This window comes from Ixodes scapularis, unplaced genomic scaffold (assembly GCF_016920785.2).
Source record: "Ixodes scapularis isolate PalLabHiFi unplaced genomic scaffold, ASM1692078v2 PGA_scaffold4__175_contigs__length_147842914, whole genome shotgun sequence".
Taxonomy (NCBI): Eukaryota; Metazoa; Arthropoda; class Arachnida; order Ixodida; family Ixodidae; genus Ixodes; species Ixodes scapularis.
The window spans coordinates 114891362-114907528 of NW_024609879.1; the positions used below are offsets into that span (position 1 = coordinate 114891362).

A 16167-nucleotide genomic window follows, 5' to 3' on the forward strand; every position below is an offset into this window, starting at 1 on the left:
TCGCGCGCTCCGTTCGCGTGCGCGGCCCGCACGCACGCGCGTGCGAAGTCGACGCGGTCTGCTTTTGTTTAGTTTTGGTTTCGTTTTCGTATTTGGTTTCGGTTTAGCTGCGCCGCCGCCGCCTCCTCCTCTCCACGCGCGTACGTGTCGCGTGGCGCTCTCGTGCAGCGTTCCGGTTGGACGAGCGGGGTTCGTGACGTCACGACGCGTGGCGCTCCCATTGGTCGTGACGTCAGTATGCGTTTTGAGAGAGGGGGCGCGCGTTTCCTCCTCGTTCTCTCGCTTGCCCTTCCCGAAACGGGAAAGTAGCAGGCGACGGCGGCGGAATCAGACGGTCGTCTGCTACTCGAGTGACGAAGATGGCGACGCTGTTGCCGAGCCCGCCGTCAAGCGATGACCTCTCGGCCGTGTTTTTCGGACAGGCTGCCTGGACTACCACCACGACGCTGCCTGGACTGTGCCGGAGGTTAGATCGATCACTTACTCGCTCGGGTCGCGTGATTTTGACCTCTTCCTGGGAGGTTCATTCTTGGGGTGGACAGTGATATCTTAGCTTTCGTCTGGTTTGGCTGATATCATGCATCAGTCCCGAAGACTGGACTCAAACTTGGGAGAAAAGGGGGGGGGGGGGGGGGGGGGATCAGGGGCGTTCGGAGGATGTGGAGCAGAACTCTCGTTGCAGAACCCATGGTATCCAGGGTTCTATCTCCGCACCTGCCCGTTTCGATCTGGATCAGAATCGTACCGGCACGTGAGGTCCTGTATCACTACTGCGTGATACACTTTAAATATCCTCAGGCTAGCGATCGTACCTGTGTAACGATGTCGCCATAGCCTGTGGCAATCTAGGCTCGCGCTTTCTCAAAATCTGACGGCTAAATAGTTCCGTTTTTTTTTTGGCTGAATCTCGCCGAATTACTCTTAAAATGTCAGGCGAAACGAAATGGTAAATTGTAGACCCAATAGATACGGCGTCTTGATTGCAAAATTCTGCCCATGATCGGGTAGATTAAAACCCCGTTGTCCTTTGCGTGGGTTACTATTCTTCGGCCAGTGGACAGGACTGAGGGTGAGGAAACTTACAAACCTTGAAAACTACAACAACGTTTTTGTTCCACGCATGTTGCTCAGCAGACATTATGCTCCCGCGCGACGCGGTAAAGTTCGGCAAGTTTTTTTTAGTTCGTTCGCAGAATTGCGCATCATCTGAGACGTTTAGCTTTAAACGTGAAATCCTGCTTTGTCCAGCGTCAACCAGGATGCCATTAAATTATTTTTACGCCCCATACTCTATCTACGCGGACACCCCAGAGTGTCGTCCCCGTCTTTTGAGAAGTAATCAGTGTTACAGGTTCGTGAAGAAAAAATTTACATTTTGATAGGACCGTTGACCGGGCGGTAGGTAGGTCCACGCCCTGGTGGACGGATTCTGTGAGGAGCGAAGAAGGAGTCGGAGGCGTTGTTTGGAAAATGACAAACGTTATGTTCTAAAAGGGGGAAAAAAATTAAAAATCAACGCGGCACTTAAGCAAAAGAACAGATCTCACATATAGCTTCTTTAATTTAAAAGTAAAGAGAAAAAAAAAAAGGCAACAAAAATGTTGACGCGCGCGTACAACGCTGACTGACTTCTCAATCGTAAAAAAATGCGGGTATTTATTTCCGCTCGCGAGTGCAGGCGCCACAGTAAAGACCGGTTCACACATGCAGCGAAGCGCTGATGTAGCGCTGCTCACGTGCCGTCAGCTACTTGCCGTCTGCCATGAGCAACAGTTTTGACGGTGCGATACAAAGCTGGTGAACGCTGCCGTCAGCACGCGCTTAGCGGGAGGTCAGCGCTATGCTTGGAGCGCTCCGCTGCATGTGTGAACAGGCCTTTAGACATGCAGCCCGTAGAATAAATGCCTGTGTAGCGAATGATATTGGTAATATAGAGCGAGATATGAAAGGGGGGGGGGGGGGGGGGGGGCAATGATAATGTACAGTAGGGTATCACGAAGGATGGCAGGTTTGCGGCACCTTCACGACAAAGTTGCAGAACGTTGGGTCGGTTACTGTTCGGCATGTTGGTTATTATTCTTGGTAAACGACAGCCATAGCTGCGTCGCACGTGTTCACGGCACGCGCCTCCATGGCGCTCAGTTCTTGCGAACGGAGCCTCCAGTTGGCCGGTGCGCGGTTATTCCAAAAATGCACATATGCTGCAAGCAACTTTTCAATCGTGCGAAAAAAATAAGAAAAAAATTACAGGTTTAGAAAACAATGCTATAATTAACTTCTCAATCGTAAAACACGCACACAGTGCTGGAATAAAAGAAAAAAAATACAGGTGAGAGGGGCGAACCCGCGTGTCCAGGAGTCTGAAAGTTTCTTGCGTGCTCGGGGGTCTTGTCCAGATGCCGCTCGGCGCAACCCCCCCCCCCCCCCCCCCCCTTCTTATTACTTTTATAGTACTTAGTATTTGGCTCGCTACGGCCCACAGTATGGGGGCTGTGGGATCAGCATACGAGCTTGTTTCATAATTCACTTACTTCTACAGAACTTCGTACCTGGCTATTGAACATTAGTAAAAAGAAAACCGTAAATATATTCCCTTTCTGTTCACCTCGCTCTCTGTCATAAATCCGAGGCACTCGAACGTATCTAGAAGAAACCAATAAATAAAATGGCGTTCTAAAAACGTTCTTAGCGTTTCTGGGTTGCGAAGAGTTCGCAAATCCCATGGCGATTGAGTGCATAAATGTTGGAATGTCACGATACTTTAGCAATTCTAGTAGCCTCCATATTAGACTAAATAATCGATCGAAGGTTAATCGGTGCGAAATTGTTCATTGCTGCACGGCCACAGCGGAAAATATTAAATTAGCTTTTTTTTTTTCCTCATTTCAAATGACATCACTACTGTGATGTCTCGTTAATAAATGGACAGCTTCGTTTCCCCAAGAAGCGTCCATAATGAGTGTCGCTCATGTATAGTATTAACGAGACATGACTGTACCATTTCTTGTAAGCCTGAAACCCTGATTAAATCAAAGCACTGAGATTTTAAAAAAAGTCAGGTGTTTATATTACCATAATTATTCGGTGGTCGGAAACTTGGTGAGAGCCGGTTGGCAGAAAGTCTTTATCATAAAATGCGTTGACTTGCACAACATTCATAGAGCAAAACGCTCCTTCTTCAACATTTTTAGTTCTTTAACATCGATCTCGAAGACAGCAAAAACGTAGTGGAAAATATTATTTGTTATATTTTTCCTAAAAGAATCTAGGTAACCCTAGAGCAGTTATGTGGTTAACAAGCGAGGAAAGACCACCCGGGTGATATAAAAAAAACTACCGCACAATTAATTAAATCAGCAAGTGCGAGGGCCTTTCAATGTTGATCCTCTCATTCCTACAGAGGAATCCGACAAGCGCGAAACTGCGTCGGTGTCAGCTGCCATCGCTTCGGCTGCTTCCCGATTCCTTCGGCGTATAGACGATTGCAAACAGGGCATCTGGCCGCCGCCATGTCTCTGCTCGTGCGGGCGATTGCAAGCTTGCCAAAGCTACGTTCACGCGCACGCTGCACCTGCCTACATGTATGGGGCACCAGCGCGTGAAAGCGGTCGAACGCGTGCGGTTCATTTGCTGCCAGCTGTTGTCCCTCTCGTAACTGTTAACACCATGCGCACACTTTTGATCCGTGGCGTGGTTTTGTTCCCGTATATACTGCGCTTGCAACCTTCTCAAAATTTCAGCTGGTTTTTCCTTCGCCAGAAATTTGACTATATGCGCACCGCTGCTCCGTAGATACAGGCACCTTGTTCGCCACCAAGATATGTGTATACGTATACATATAGCTAAAACTATAGCGCGTATGCGTCAACTACGCCGTTTCGGGCTCGGGATCCCTCGAGAACATTTACGGAAAGTTCTCGAAAAAAGAAAACCGTGTTTCACGGCCAGGTTGAATCAACTGCACCGAAGAAATCTCAAACTCCGCGGGAATGTGACGCTGCAGCGGTTGGCATTAGAACGCGAAAGTTTGAAAATATTATATTACCTGGATCAAACGAGAATTGAGAAAAATTAAACGTCTCTATATGAGCCGTATAGATAATATCGTCAAAACAAGGAATTACACTGTGGGCGCCTGTATAGGCAGCCTGCAATGCTGTTTGGTTTGGCGCCATCAAGCGACTGAAGCAAGAAATATTGGATACCCCTGGGAGTGACGGCTGCATTGTTCAAACGTGAGCTATTACTCTGGTGGCGCCGCTTAGATTAGTGTCTGAAGCAAGAAATACTGGGTATCCCAGGAAGCCGTGATCGCGCAACATGCCAGAACAGCGGAAGCTACGGCCCTGGCGGGCCAATGGGAACGTGACTGCGTATCACCGGAGCACGCCTCTACTCCGAAGAAGTATCAGGCTTTTCGCTGCGTCATGCTCCAATATGTGTGCGTTGCGCTCGTATACGTCGCGCATTTCGAAGCCTTCGGCACGCAATGTGGGGCCTATCGTTCACCCTTTGTCAAGTTAGAACGAGGCAGGGTATGACCGTGGGCTCTCACTCTGCTGGCGCCGCCTGGCTGTTGCCGGCTGGCTATAACCTATTACAGTGAAAACGATACTTGTCAGCGAGAAAGGAAGCAATATCCTCTTTCTTGCTGACGAGTGTTTTTTACTGAACTAAATCCTACAAGCGCCCACAATTTCAGTTCTTTTTGTGACGAAATTAGTCTTATAGCCTACTTCGGTTCATAAAGAAATTTAGTTCTTATTGTCACGTAAACGGCAAGGGTAGTATGCTGAGGCCGGGGAAGGAGTGTCTGACGGCGTGAGCTGCCGCCTGATTTCCCAGAGTCCTCCGCCCTTCTTCGGATTCCCCGACGACGCGTGCGGGAAGTGTCTCTCGGCACCTCGCTCGGTGGTTCCTTTGCGCTCGCCTCTCCCGTCCAGGCAGATTAGACTTTTCGCACTCGCCGTTACTTTTTGAACTTTAGCATATTTTGATTCGGTTAATGGTAGTAGCTTTACTAGTGATTGTATAGGGAGTATTCACTGGCGGCCATCGCTGTGTGCGCGAATGCTGAGCGCGTGCACCGTGGCGCGTGCTGATGGCGAGCTTCCACAGTTCTCTTGCAACGTGCATTCCGCACCATCAAGAGAGCCGGTCTTAGCAGCCTATTGATGTGAGCTCGTTCTGAGCGTGCGCTCTAAACAGCACCCACAAATATGGCGTCCAGTGAATACTCCCTATAAGCATCCGTAAACCTAGATATGTGAACCCGTTCTTCGAAAGCGTTATACCCAATATTACAGAAGCGATCATTGTGCAGAGTGCATGTATCGTAATTAGCTTCCTGACCGCAACCAAATTAAATTTTCTATGTGCTTTTGTTCTAAGTCTCCGTCTCTCTTCATTGATCACGCCCAGGATTTGCCGTGTCCTGCTCCAGTCGTTTATCCTTCTGCTCAAGGAGGGTTCGCGCGTATACGTGGTTCGCAAGCTTTCTTGCACTTTTTCAGCGATCTCTCATAGATAGAAAGTCCCGTGAGGCATTGCATATAGTTCAAAGATTTATACCGAATAGAGCCACGACACCCGGAGACGACCTTGGTGTGTTCGATCTTTGATTGATTGATTGATTGACAACGTTGATGTCATGAACAAACAAATTGCGTGATGTTGACTTACCATTATTTCTAGCATTATTATTTCTAGCTCCGCGAGTTTCCTCACGTAATCATGCAGCGAAAACTGTTTTCAGTCTACTGTGAATGCGAAGGACGATGTTTTCGAGAAACAGTGTCCTTATACGCTGACTATCCTTGACGCCTTTCGATCCTAAATGCGCGATCATAAATATATATTTATTTTTATAATGCAATTAAATGCAAAGGTGCAAGCGAGCTGGACAAGAATGACGAAAATAATCCCTGGAGAAGGGGAACAAGAGGGACAAAGGACAAACATAAACCTCCAAACACAGCTAGGTGACTGGTGAGCGACCGAAAAAATCCGCCTGGTCCGGGTATCGAACCCGGGACTTGTAATGGAGAGGTCCCGGGTTCGATACCCGGACCAGGCGGATTTTTTCGGTCGCTCACCAGTCACCTAGCTGTGTTTGGAGGTTTATGTTTGTCCTTTGTCCCTCTTGTTCCCCTTCTCCAGGGATTACTTTCGTCATAAATATATGCGCTTCTAACTGCGAATGCTCCGCCACTATTAGTTAGCATACCCGAGTCGTCACAAGTAAATGACCTTTGAACCCTCGTCTTAGTCATCTACGTAATCAATGTGGTTCAGTGCTAATGCTGATTCATGTGCCTCATCCTCGAACGTATTCGGTATGCCGACGGTAAAAACAGTCAAATTATACGTTAGCCTCCCGAGCCTCACGGCGGATTTCTACAAGATACTCAAAGAAGTATTTAAGTTAAATTACTGAATACCAGCCAAAAAAGTAACTGATTATAATACTAAATACTCACATTTGTAAAAAGTCCCGGAGTAGAGTAATACATAATAGGGCAGGGCGTCGATTAAAAATGTTAACCCGATTAATTGGCACCCTTTAATCGATGAATTATTCGATTAATCGGTTTCGTTGATTTTCATGGTTAGTATATTAATGAGGATATATTTGCACTTCTTGCATTTGCTGATCTTTTTTTTTTTTCTGTGAGGTAAACGACGCAATGTATCAACTTCAACTTTGATGTCTTTTTGAGAACAGTCCAAAAAGACTTACAGCTTATTTTTCCATGTATGAATGCAGAGAAGTTCGTTGATGTCCTTCGGCAGGAGCAAACTCAATTGCTTGTTCGCAATAATTTTTGCTACTCTAAACAGACACTGGTTTGGCGTTTATGCGGCCGTGTGAGATGTATTCTCGCCTTGCTGTGGGTTGCAGACGCATCGACGTCGCCCCTGAAGCTTGCATTACATTTAAATTTGAGCTAAAGTTTACCCTTCATATTGGTGTACACCTCCAGGTCTGTGAAGTGTCGAATACTGAAGCGAGTAAATGTAGCGAAGGATACGCCGCGCCTAGCTTTCCCTCTCAAGGAACTTACGCGTTAAAATTCAGCGTTGCTCATGCGTCCTTGACCCAACCAACTGGGGTGTAGGAAAATATGGTCTCGGACAATGTGGTCCCGAACAATATGGTCCCGAGTGCAAACCTGGACAAAAATGGTCCCGAACAATATGGTCCCGAGTGCAAACCTGGACGAAATGGTCCCAAGTACATTTTACGACACTTTCGACATTCTGTCTAAAATGTCGTTCGGACCATTCGTCTGGCAACAGTAAGGATAAAACAAACTCCGGACAAAGGAGTTTGTTTTATTCTTTGTGTTGCCAGTCATTGTTACCAACACGCTCTTCAGTTAATGTGAACCGTTCGTCACATGTCGATTCGTCATACGAAGAATAAAGGCAATTTATCGTTCAGATACAACATGTTTCGATGCAATATTAGGAAATAACGATGAACATAAACATGCTTTTTAACACATGACACGTTTTAATATGTTCCAACAAAATGTCTACGATCTTAAAGTGACACTTGTTTTGAGAACGTGTTAATATGGCCCACGCCCTACGGAGGGCCATTCATGGGACGGCTTCCTTGAACGTACTGTGTGTAGATAGTTAGAAGTCGCTGTTGCATTTCTTAGTAGAATAGTTCAAACTCAAGTTGAACGCACGAAACGAAGAACGAATGTGAAAATTATGCGCAAAACTATGAACTCTAGATTGACAAACGGCTCGCAGCATAAGCATTTTGCGAATCACATTTAATAACAGAAACCTGTGAAGACCAAGCGATAAAGATGTAACTTAAAAAAATGACCAACGGCTCATGTCATAAGTGTTTAGCAAAAATAAATACCCGAAATCTACAAACCTGTGAATAGTACGAAAAAAAAAATGCCGCGAAAATGACTTGAGACTGTTTTGTCCGGCCTAGCACCCGGGACCATTTTTTCCAATACCATATACTGTCCCGGACCATTATGTTCAGGACCATATTGTCCGGATCCCAACCAACTGCAGGGCCTCTAAACTCATCAAACACAAAGTTGGGGCCGAAGTTGACGGCGAGCACCGACTGGCCTATCACAACGATGACTTGGCGCTTTTTTCGCCAACGTCCAATTAGCGCGCTCCGCGGACGTTCTGCTCCAACTTTGACAGTTTGACGAGTTTAGGGCCTCTGATGAGGACACTGGTTTAAAGGAAAGTAGAAGGCGGGAATAATTGTTTACCCCGAATTCCCGAATAGAATAAAACGGAAAAGAAATTAATTTGGTGCTTTCGATTCTCCTGGACTAATCCTCCGTCATTGGTGCGCGCACTTTCGGCCATTGTATAGGCTCTTCAGTTTTCGCGGGGTGTTCGGCGATTTACTTTACGGGCATGAACGGCGTTCGGCGTGAGCCGACGAAAGGCCACGCCGGACCCTGCGGCTGCCGACACCCCTCCTCCTTTGTGTTTACGGTAGTTTGAAGAGAAACTGGTTGGTAACATGGTTGGCAACTAAAGTTGTCAATCACAACGCGACCCCCGAGAAGGCGGCCACACCAGCCCATTCAGAGACTATTGGCCTTAATGCAGTTCTCGGCCGTTATGCCCTATTCGGCCTCAAAGCCACCTTCGGCCCTTTCGCCGCTCTCGGCCTTAATGCACTCTCGGCCGTAATGCGACTATCGGCCTTAGCGAGATGCTCCCGAAAAACTCAGTCGGCGGAATGTCCGAAATTGGACCCCGCGAATATCCAGTCACTTGTCCAGCTAAGACGCCAGGCTTTTCTTTCGAACCGCCGCCACTGAGCGACGCGACGCGAGGCTCGCCCGTCGACTTTGGGAGGAGCGAGAGCAGCGCTGGGAACCGATTTGGTGACTTTAGATACGTAAAATCCATGAACAAAATCACTTGACTACTCCAAAACTTTTTTTTTCAATACAAGTTTGTCATGTGAGGAAAGACTACAAATCGTGTAGTCCGATTTTCGTTCTCTATGTTATTCTTCTCTAACACCGTCACTTTTCTTGTTTTGGTTCGTCGCAATGCAAGTGATTAAACGGTTCAAAATTGATCGCGATTAAATCATTAATCGATTAACCGGAATGGTATCCATCAGTCGAAATAATCGTAAAAGTAACTCGTTGCCTTCAAGAAGAAGCTTCATACAACAAGTTCTTCCCATCTAAAGAAAAAAAAAGTCTTGCTTTGCATGTTCATACAGCCTTGATGTTGGTACACCTCAACGGGTGACCGGTCTCTTAGCTGTAGATGAGAAATTTTACCCAGTGCCGTACACAACCGCTAACCTGGGCTTTTTAACGTGCATCACGCAGGAGTGATTACACGAACGCGTGCCGGTGCGAAACTAATCCAGATCGGAACGGGCGGGGGCGGTGGGGATCGAACCCTGGAGGTTCCCTGCGCAAGCTTGGAGCGCGTTTCAGAATCGGTGGCTCCGCTCAACCACAAATTCCTCTTTTTTCTTTTTTTTTCTTTCTTTTTTTTTCTTTTATCTCTTATCAGCGCGAGAGAAAAGTTGTCCTCTCACCACACCCCTCAGCCAGGGGCGCCGCCCCGTGTCGGAGGATTATCTTGGGTGGAATGAAAAAAAAAACGCCAGTAGAAACGCAGAGGGAACAAGCTTCTCTGCGCTACCTCGGGGGCGAAAGATAAGCAATCATGGACACAAAAGTGATGTCTCCGAGCCTGAATCTAGGTCACGGTCGGCCTCGTTCTGAAAAAAAGGCGGGAGTGACTCACAACTAAGTGAGTACAAGTTACTCGTGAAAAGTATTCAAGTTGGAGTACTGTGTACTGACTTTGGAAACTATTCGCAAAGATAGGAAGTCACTCTCAAGAATGTTTAAGGCGCAGTAACTTGAGTGGAGTAGATTTAAGCGCGATCCAAACCAACGCTTCTTTTTGCGCCAGTAGGTCGTGCGGCTGCGGATGTGACGCATTTTCGTGACGTCGCGCCGCTTCTTCGCTCCTTCCGGGCGCGCACAAGAAAGTTGGTTGATTTCAACTTCTTTCTCAACGCGCACAAAAACGCGCGGTGACGTAGTGGGACGCTCCTGCGTCCCGGCCAATCGGTGGAGGGCAAGCTAGTTCCGGCTCCGCGTTTCTCGCCGTCTGGCTGCCCTCTCCTCCCCCCCCCCCCCCCTTTTATTCTCTTCCAACATGACAACGCGATCTCTCTCTCTCTCTTTCTCTCGCCGTCTGGCCGGCCAGTCTGTCGCAGTTGCACCTTGCTTGTGCGCTCGTGCCTGCGTGCGCGCGTGCGCCCTCGCCCGAGGTTTCGCCCGTCCAAACCAAAGCGCACGGTTCTGACTCAGAAAGCGCGCCCGGAAACAGCAAAAACGCCACGAAATGCGTCACATCCGCAGCCGCACGACCTACAGGCGCAAAAAGAAGCGTTGGTTTGGATCGCGCTTTAGTCAGCCACCTCCCCACGCGGGCACGCTCACATATATACAAGCACACACGAGGTTCCGTCTCTGCTTGCAATGTTATCCCTCACTCTTGAACCATTGGAATTAAGCGTTTTCTGAACCTGAGATCGCGGTCAGCTTGCTCGTATACGTCATTTAAAAGACAGTCTCCCTCGAACGGTGTACATGTCATGCTCGAGGCATCCAAATAAATGAAGCAGGCGTGCTTCGATCATGCTTGAGACGTACTTCTGTCGCGATGCATGCTGCAGCAGCGGACAGCATGTCTTTTGCACGTTGTACGAGCAGTGTGCCGCGGCGTTAAAGCCGGGGACCACACAGCTCACACCTCATACAAAAAGACAGTGTGCAAACGCGAGTCACATCAGTATCTGCGTGGGTCGAATGCCGCGTGTCCGAGTTTCTCCCTCAACGCGTTGTCATGCGGCATTCGAAGCCGAGAGAAAATCGGGACCCGCGTGTTGGGTTGTCCAAGAGTGGCTCTGATACCATTTTGATCCAGCCGATATCCCTGAATTATCGGATAGGTGGCGCCCAGTCACTCAAGTGCCATTTGTGAATCGGCTAAGCTGGCGAAGTGTTCCGGATTCCTGACCAACCCAAAAACCGACGTTGGCAAAAAAAAAAAAAAGAAAAGAAAGAGGGGGGGAGAAGAAAATTGTTTTTTGCTATGCTGGCCGAGAAGTACACCGAAAAATAAGCTACTCCTTGGGCTGCCTTGGGAGAGTGACATATGCTTATCTCCGTTTGACTTCTCTTGTTAGGCCCCCCCACCCTCTTTTTGCGTCTTCGTATGGTTGGGAGCAAGCGCGACGAGCAAAAAACATGGACGAAAATTTGTCACGTGACTCGCTCTGACGCGCTGATGGGCTCATTGGGGCTGTAGTCTTCGTCGTTTACCACGTTACGGTACGCAGGTCCGGTCTCTGAAATACGTGCTTCAGTAGGGAGTTTACATAAATAGGGAGTTGCAGTAGACCGTTTCCGCAGCCCGCTAAGCACCCGGATAGCGCTCCGTAATCCGCCACAAGACCTCGAACTACGCAGAGAAGGCTGGCGGCGCGCATGCGCAGCTGCGGCGTTTTCTTCGGGGATACCGTAGCGGAGGAGAAAAACGATCTACTACAGCTCCCTAATGCTTTCCACCGCCCCGCAACGCACTGCGCAACCGATACCCGGAACTCTACGGCCATCGGCGCGCAGGCGCAGTAGCGGATTCTTCGTCGCGGATGGCTTACGGAGGAGAAACCGCGGTCTACGAAAACTCCCAAGTGTTCTTCTACTTTCGTGCGTTACAGTCGCGACCGTGGCTTTTTGTCGTAAAGGGAATAAGTCCATGCCAACCTATTTTGACTTCATACCCCAGTTGACTTCGCGATTTTAGATTGCTGCTTTTTGAAATAGCTGCGCTCAATACAAAATATTAAAGGGAAGATGGGGCAATTCTGCATGCATTTTAGAAAAAAAAAAAAAAAAAAGCACTTGAATTCTGTTCACTTGGCCTTTAGAGTAAGAAATCAAAATTATATTTCAATGCGACCTGCCGGAGAGCCATAAGAGCAGTTTCAAAATAGGGCTGAAGCCCCGCCTCCCTAGCCTTGGGCAGCCAAAAGATCAGTCAATGACGTCACGTACAGCGACTGTCTTTCGCGTTTTCTCGCGATTAACAATACTTGCGCAGCAAATGGTTTGGGTATTCGGGTTCACGGGGTAAAACTACACTATGATTCACTTCTAACTCTTTTTTTTTTTTTTTCTCAAGAAGCTCTGTAGCTTCGTTTACTGCACAAAGCCACCAAGATAACAGAAACTCAACGTTTTTGGGTAATGCCCGTTTCAGCGATGGTGGTACCGCGGTGTGAGAATCGCACTCCCTAGCTCCTGGATGATCGGCCTCACAATAAAGATGCTTGCCAACACTTTGCTAACGTGAAAAAATAAACTCGGGTTCCAATATTGCTCGTACATAGCGAAACTAGAATTACTCACGCCTTGCAGATCCAGCCTCGTACTGCTGTTCTACGACGATCATCAAGATGACAGCCATTTTGACAGGCACCAGTGCGCCCCCTATAGGTCGTGAAAGTTGCGAGCGCCGTGTTTGGTGTGCGCACATAGACGAGACACTCATATAGGCGACAGTGAGACTTCGGTTGAATCTGGGTCGACCTTCTTCATTTTCGTCGTTGTTTTTGCTAACTTCGTCTCTCGCAGATTGGAGTGCTCAAAGAAGACAAGGGAATACGCATCCCCAAGCCAACATTTTTAAATATTCGTGTTTTTAGAGCGCAGCTCTTAGGGGCCCGTTCCCGGCTTGAGCGGCGTCGGCGTCGCCGTCGGCGTAATTGCAACCCTCGTAACCCTCGTGAGGGTTACGAGGGTTAATCTCACGAGGGTTACCCTCACGAGGATCACGAGGCTTACTTACCCTCGTAACCCTCACGAGGGTTACGAGGGTTAGTTACCCTTAAAAGGGTTACCTTCACGAGGGTTACCCTCACGAGGGTTACTAACCCTCGTGAGGGTTACGAGGGTTAGTAACCCTCAAAAGGATTACCTTCACGAGGGTTACCCTCACGAGGGTCACGAGGGTTATGAGAGTTACCCTCACGAGGGTCACGAAAGTTACCCTCACGAGAGTTACCCTCACGAGGGTTACTAGGGTTACCCTCACGAGGGTTACTAGTGTTACCCTCACGAGGGTCACGATGCTTACCCAGGTCACGTGACCCCCCGTTGACGTCATAGCCACTGATGACGTCATCAGTGACGTCACTGATGACGTCACCGGCATCCGCATCATCATCACTGATGACGTCATCGGCATCGTCACATGGCCCCAGGTCACGTGACCCCCCCCCCGACGTCACGTGACGCCCCAAGGTCACGTGACTCCCACAAGGTCACGTGACCCCCAAGGTCACGTGACCCCCCGCCCCCCGAGGTCACTTGACCCACCCCCCAGTACCCTTCCCTCCTCCTCCTCAAGAGCTGCGCTCTAATTCGGCGTTACAGGGAGTTGTAAACGGCTTTCATTTTTTTTTCCTAGAATTAGAAAAAAAGTTGAACCGACTGTTTGACAACACTGTCTTCACCTTATCAGATTCCATCTTTTACGACATACTGTCGCGCGATGGTTGGGCAGGTTGTCACGACCAATGGATATACTACATTGCATGTGTGTGTGTGTGTTTTTTTTTTTTGTTGTTTTTTTTTTCGTGAAGCTTAGGTGGTTGTGTGAGTGATAGGGATTCCTGGGTCATTCCCTGGCCAAACGTCTCAGGCGTGACGCTCGACCATCATCGATTCTTTCAAAAAAAAATCACAGGGGTTCCTTGTGTGTTAAATAGTCACTTGCTTAAATATTTTAGTCTATAAATTTTTTTTGGTCGCGCTAGCGGTCTTTGAAATTCCCGAAGAGGCGCGACACTAGGCACAAGTAAAAAAATTGCCCAAAGTACAGATCTTTAGTTATTAACGCACTATTTTTTCTGTCCAATTCTACTTGCATTGTTGCTTCATATGAGGCCGGTTTAAAATAATATAGTTTTTTTTTGTTCTTTTGTTTGTTTTTAACTGAAGAAATAATGCTAAAATATTGCCATTTTTCGAGTTTTTTTTTTTTTTTTATTATTAAATTTGGGTGGTGGTGGTGTTTGCCTGACGTGAGGTTTTTCTCACTGAATGTGGAAAAGTTTCACGGGCTTGGGTTATTGCGGTTTTGATGAGAATGAATCTGTATACCCGTGCTAGGAGTGTCTTCCGCATCTATTGTAGATACACTTTTCGTATGAAAGAGCTTCCTGCCGTTAAAAAAAAACAACGTTTATGTTATATTACAGCGTAAAGTTGCGCAAAACGGCCATTTTGGTTTAAATTAAACTGCAAATTTCGCAGTGAGGTGGTCCAAGTAAAAATACGCCAGACCACGGCGGCGATCGAGCTTATTTGATTCGATTCGTGGCGCATGCTCTGGTGCTAGCCATCGCCTAGAGCCATCTATGTGCCTGTAATTGAACTATTCGTCTTGTTTAGCTCACGCCCTCTATTTTAGGCTACAAGATGTACTTTTCTGCAAATAGAGCTTGTGTACTTAGTAACGTTGTAGTTACGTTCCCGTCCAGTTCGTAAACGGCTAAAACCGCAACCTGCGGATTCTGCTTAAAAAATTTTCACAGATGACACCGAGACCTCCCAGCTTTGTAACGTAACTCTCACCAGGCACAAGCCACTGCCTGAAAAAAAATAGGTATAAAGAACGATGTTTCTTGCTCCCTACTTTGTGGCAACTTATTGCTGCATGCCCCATTTAGAGCACCAGAACATGTGCCTGGGCTCAGATAATGTCCATTGTCGTCGTGCTGTGCGGAGAAGCTGGCGCATGGAACCACCCCGCGCGTTGTCGCGGGAGCTCAACTTCAAAAAACATTTTCTCGCTTAAAAAAAAATATTACTTCGTTTAAATTCCATAAATCACAAGTTCATATGGCGCTCCATTGCTTGAGTGGTCTGGCATATTTTTACTTGGACCACCTCTCTGCGAAATTAGCAGTTTAATTTAAAGCAAAATGCCGTTTTGCGCAACTTTATATTGTTTAAATATTGTTTTGAGAAAAAGAGATTGTTTGCCGTGTCTACTTTTTCTACGAAGCAAGTTGGTTAAAACATCTAACGAAGTCGCGATGAGATTGTACAGTCGTGGACAAGGTGAGCTGAAACAAACCGAGTAACGACCGAGAGATGTCGGTCCGCGCTGCCACAACAGGGGAGTAATTGAAAAATTACTCCCCTGTTGGGAGCAACGAGAACGAATTGAACAATTACTCCCCTGCTGGGAGCAACGATAGCATGAGTACGAGGGTGCGTTGGCCACCTCAAGCTCTCATCCTCCATACCCTGTCCACAACTAAAGTGGCTACTGGTTCAAATGAAGCGCTAGAATTGAGGTCGATGTTTTGGGTGGTGACTCGGGTGACGAAGGCCCAGTGCTCGCAACTTCCTGCTCGGTCATTCTGTCCAGCTGCACGAAATGATCCGAAAGAGTTAGATTCAAATAGAATATTCCAATCGAGTAAGTGGACGAGCCACCATGTTTGGTGAACTCTTACCCATGTATGGTATAGTCCCGTCCGCTCCGTTTCGAGATGTCTCTTGGGCACTCAACCCCGGACGTATCTGTTCCGAATGAATGTATGCATGCTAGTAAACCCTTTAAATCGGGCTGGAGCTTGCGCCCCCTATACCCCGCCAGTGTTTTTTTTTTTTTTTTTTTTTTTTTTTTTTTTTTTTTGCTAGCAGTTATGTTTTACCTACTATTTATACAAAACCTAGTATCCAGGCCTCCCTTGTTGCCTGCAAATACTGCAAATACTTCTGAGGTCGCGCGTCGGACGTTGTTGCGCCTCCCCGCGGGCGGCCTGCAAAGTCCTGCCAAATCGGCAGGCCCCGCCCATTGGTCATTGCCTCGACGTCGTGATCGCCGCCAGCGGGAAAAAGAAAAAAAAAGAGCGCAATAATTTCGACGAGCGTTTCGCTCATTTCCACTCGCCGCACTTAACTTTCCGCACTCTGACAATCGTGAGAAAATACGCGAGAAGAACCGAAGAAAGGGCCTTTTTTTCTATTTTTTTTTCTTTATTCGTTCGTAAGCACACGCGCGATTAATATCCTCGAAGAGGGTTTGTCTCTCGCGGAC

The 16167-nt window shown here is 47.6% G+C and overlaps 1 protein-coding gene across 1 annotated transcript in view; it reads left to right on the forward strand.

Annotated features, from left to right (window-relative positions):
* The first annotated feature begins 359 nt into the window (after positions 1–359).
* LOC8028568 (achaete-scute complex protein T3) overlaps positions 360–16167 on the forward strand; it is a 32717-nt gene continuing 16909 nt past the window's right edge. Inside the window, exon 1 of the mRNA XM_029992395.4 lies at positions 360–466. Coding sequence (XP_029848255.2) covers positions 360–466 — 107 coding nt within the window. The remainder of the gene's footprint in view (positions 467–16167) is intronic.